This window comes from Watersipora subatra, chromosome 3 (genome assembly GCF_963576615.1).
Source record: "Watersipora subatra chromosome 3, tzWatSuba1.1, whole genome shotgun sequence".
NCBI classification, from domain to species: Eukaryota; Metazoa; Bryozoa; class Gymnolaemata; order Cheilostomatida; family Watersiporidae; genus Watersipora; species Watersipora subatra.
The window spans coordinates 5,928,138-5,931,524 of NC_088710.1; the positions used below are offsets into that span (position 1 = coordinate 5,928,138).

The 3,387-nt window shown below is 58.0% G+C and overlaps 1 protein-coding gene across 1 annotated transcript; it reads right to left on the bottom strand.

The window, feature by feature from the left end:
- Nucleotides 1–2,014: 2,014 nt before the first annotated feature.
- LOC137390282 (uncharacterized) lies at nt 2,015–2,947 on the bottom strand. The gene is made up of 2 exons (XM_068076617.1): nt 2,821–2,947; nt 2,015–2,523 (listed from the first exon to the last, which is right to left on the bottom strand). The coding sequence occupies exons 1-2, from the start codon at nt 2,945–2,947 to the stop codon at nt 2,015–2,017; spliced, it is 636 nt and encodes a 211-aa protein (XP_067932718.1).
- Between the last annotated feature and the right edge of the window lie 440 nt (nt 2,948–3,387).

Genomic DNA, 3,387 nt, shown 5'->3' on the forward strand with positions numbered 1-3,387 from the left:
GCTCCACGTCCGAGAAGCCGGCTCCGGCTCGACCAAGCCTGCTAGGGGAAAAGCAGACCTGGGTATCTGCGAACCGACCGTCTCGCGCGCGGTCCTGGCGCCTCCGGACGGAGCTTTGTGTTCTGTGGAACCGTAGACTGCTTCTTTTTCCACCTGCCAGCGTGTGGGTCCTCCATCTCTCTGTTCTATTTGGCTGCACTGGCGGCAATTTTGGCACGTCTTTTGACTTTGCTCGTCAGCGTTCCCATGCCTCTGCCCAGCTCGGTGTTCCAACATGAAACGGAACTCCGCCAAGATTTCCAACCAGCGAGCTACCTGATGGGATGGCTCCTTCTGCTGGCACAGCCATCGCAGGGAGGCATGGTCAGTGCGGAGCAAGAACTTTCGGCCATAGAGGTAGGGTCGGAATTGCTTGAAGGCCTTGACCACCGCCAACAGTTCCCGTCGAGTGACGCAGTAGTTTCTCTCTGCCGGAGCATAAGTCTTGCTGTAGTACGCAATCACTCGCTCCTTCCCTTCTTGGACCTGAGAGAGTACCGCCTCGACCCCGCACCCACTGGCGTCAGTGTCCAGCACGTACCGACCCCGGAAGTCAGGATACCCCAACACGGGTGTTTGGGTCAGGCTGGCTTTGAGTTTGTCAAATGCAGACTGCTCCTTTTCTGTCCATCTCCAAGGCGTCTCTTTCTCCACCAGCCGGTGAAGGGGCCGTGTCGTGGTGGCGAAGTCCGAGACGTACTGCCGATAGTACTCAACAGTACCCAGAAAGCCTTGCAACTTCCGTACTCCGTGGGGAACCGGCCACCGCGCCACGTCCTCCACCTTCCTGGGATCAGTAGTCACTCCGTTCCTGGCTCACCACATGTTCCAAGTATCGGACACTGGACTGGAGTAGCTCGCACTTCTCTGGCTTCAATTTTAGTCCAGCTTCCATCAGACGCCGGAGCACTTCTTCCAGCCTTTGCAGGTGTGTGGGAAAGTCTGGAGCTATGATGATTATATCGTCAAGATACAGAAGGAGGGTCTTCCAATGGAGTCCTTGCAGTACCCGCTCCATCAGATGCTGAAAGGTGGCCGAGGCCGACGTCAGGCTAAAGGGCAGCACCTTCCATTTCCAGAGGCCAGTCCTGGTTGTGAAGGCCGACTTCGTCTGGGCGTCGGCGTCCAGCGGCACTTGCCAGTACCCACTAACGAGATCCAGGGTACTGGAGATCTTATTACCGGACAGGACATCCAGGCTCTCATCAATCTTTGGCAGGGGATATGCGTCCAGTTCCGTCATGGCGTTGAGCCACCTATAGTCGATACAGAACCGCCACTTGCCGTCTTTCTTTCTAACCAGGACGATGGGCGAGCTCCACGCCCCTCTCACAAGTTTAACCAAGCCCTTGTCCAACAGCTCCTTCACCTGTCTCTCTGCTTCGACTTCCTTCTCCGGACCGAACCGGTGTGAAGGCTGTCGTATCGGCCGAGTGCCAGCGGCCACTGGGATGGAGTGCTCCACTAGCGTGGTCCGCCCCACATCCCCGTTTTTCTTGCTGAACACGGCCTCGTACCGAATTAACAGGTCAGCTAACTGGCGGCCTTGTTCCTGAGAGGTGCATTGCTTCTCGGCCTCTTTATACAACCCTTGCAGGTGAGGGGGCACTACCGTCATGGCATCCACCCCTATGACCTGGGCCGCCACTTCCCTCTCTCCTTCTTGTGGCATCTCCACGGGGGGCTCCTCCGCACAAGTATATCACCCCACTGTGGTTCCCGACCAAAGAGTCAGGGGCTGTGCTGCCGAGTTAAGACACCGCACAAGGACTCGTCTGTCCGCCCGAGACTGGTTGAAACTTGTGGCTATGGGCGGTCCCTTGGCTTGTCCCTCTATTATCCCTAACAGACAAATGTTGCGGGTCATCACCCTGCACTGCACAATGGCCTCTGTCTGGGCGAGGATGGTCACTCCCTTCACCGACTGCACCTTGCTCTGGAGTAGCTGGCCGTGGAAATCCGTACAGGCCAGGGCTCAGCCATCCACCTTGACTATCGGCCGGTCAAACTCCAGAGCGCACCGGTGGGCCGTCAGGAAGGGCATTCCCAGTAAGGCGTCTTCTCTAATCTGGCTGACGACAAACGTCTCCTCCGTCTTCACATCGCGCAGCTGGATGGGTGGGTGCACCACCCCATAGAAGGGCAGGCGGGTTCCGTCAGTCAGGAGCCCGTGGCTGTGGCTGGCCTCCAGCCGATTTTTCACGGCCTCTGGGAGACGATCGAACACTCGCCTGTTCAGTAGGTTGGTGGTGCAACCTGTATCAACCAGAAACTGCAGCGCATGGGCCTCCACTTTCCTAGGCAGGAAGTAGCTGGTGCTGTGTGGCCTATCCAAGGCCTGTTTGCAGGTTGCTTCTTGTGTCCTCTGGGTGGGAGTCGTCTGCACGGCTCCTCTGGCCGTGCCTTCAGCAGTTGCCTCGGCTTCCCACTCGCCCTTCGATGGCGGGGGCGGCCTCTGGTTTTGTGGTGAGTTCTGCTCCGCACCTTACGGGTGCGGGACACTCGGGAAAAGTGAGTCCTAATCATTCTTGGTCCGGGCTTCATGTAATCCCCCCGTTTCATGTTTTCTAGGCCGGTAACTTCTCCTTCTGACCCGGGCGTGAGTATTCCATACCGATTCTGCGTCGGTACTACTTTTACTGTTGACCGCTCCTGCGGCGCCCTAGTCTGTTTGGGATAGTTCCATCCTTCGTCAGGGCCTTTGGTTCAGGATGGCCTCTTCTGGGTAGCTTTGCCATGTTGTTTGCCCGCGGCCTTGTCGCGACTAGTAGTGGGCACTACTGCCACGGCCCGTCCAAGTTTCCTGGCACCCTTTTTTCAGGTTGGGGCACTCCTTCCGGAGGTGTCCTTTACTCCCACACTCCCAGCAGACCAGGGGTGACCTCTCTTTCTCCAGCCTAGGTGGCATGCCTGTCGGCGCCGCCTACAACTCCGCTCACATGGCCGTGAGCAGCTCTGTAATATTCTGCAGCACGGTCAACACCGGTCCCGCCTCGGCTTCTGACTTGGCTGTGGCCTGCACTGGCCGAGACTCCTCTACCTCGCCGTCCTCCTCGTCTTGTAGAGCCCGGATGGGTTGTTCTTGTGGGAAACATGCCGGTTGTACTTGCAGGAACTCCTGCTCTGCTTGCACGGCAGCTGCCAGTGTGGGAGTGAGCACGGCTAGAAGGTGGCGTTGCAGAGCCACGTTTCCTAGAGAGTTCACAAACTGCTCCCGGGCCAAGTTTTGCTGGAACGGCTCTGGCAGTTCCCCGTAAGCGATGCGTACCAGCCTTTCCACTTATGCGGCATGCTCGTGGAAAGTCGCTCCTGCGGCTTTCCTCAGACAGGCCTGTGCCTGTCGAGGGG

Bases quoted from the DNA above. Each gene is read 5' to 3' on its own strand.
- LOC137390282 (XM_068076617.1), bottom strand. From the start codon at position 2,947: ATGCCACCTAGGCTGGAGAAAGAGAGGTCACCCCTGGTCTGCTGGGAG. The intron at 2,524-2,820 runs GTAGTGCCCACT...CGCACCCGTAAG, and splicing joins AACTTGGACGGGCCGTGGCA to GTGCGGAGCAGAACTCACCA.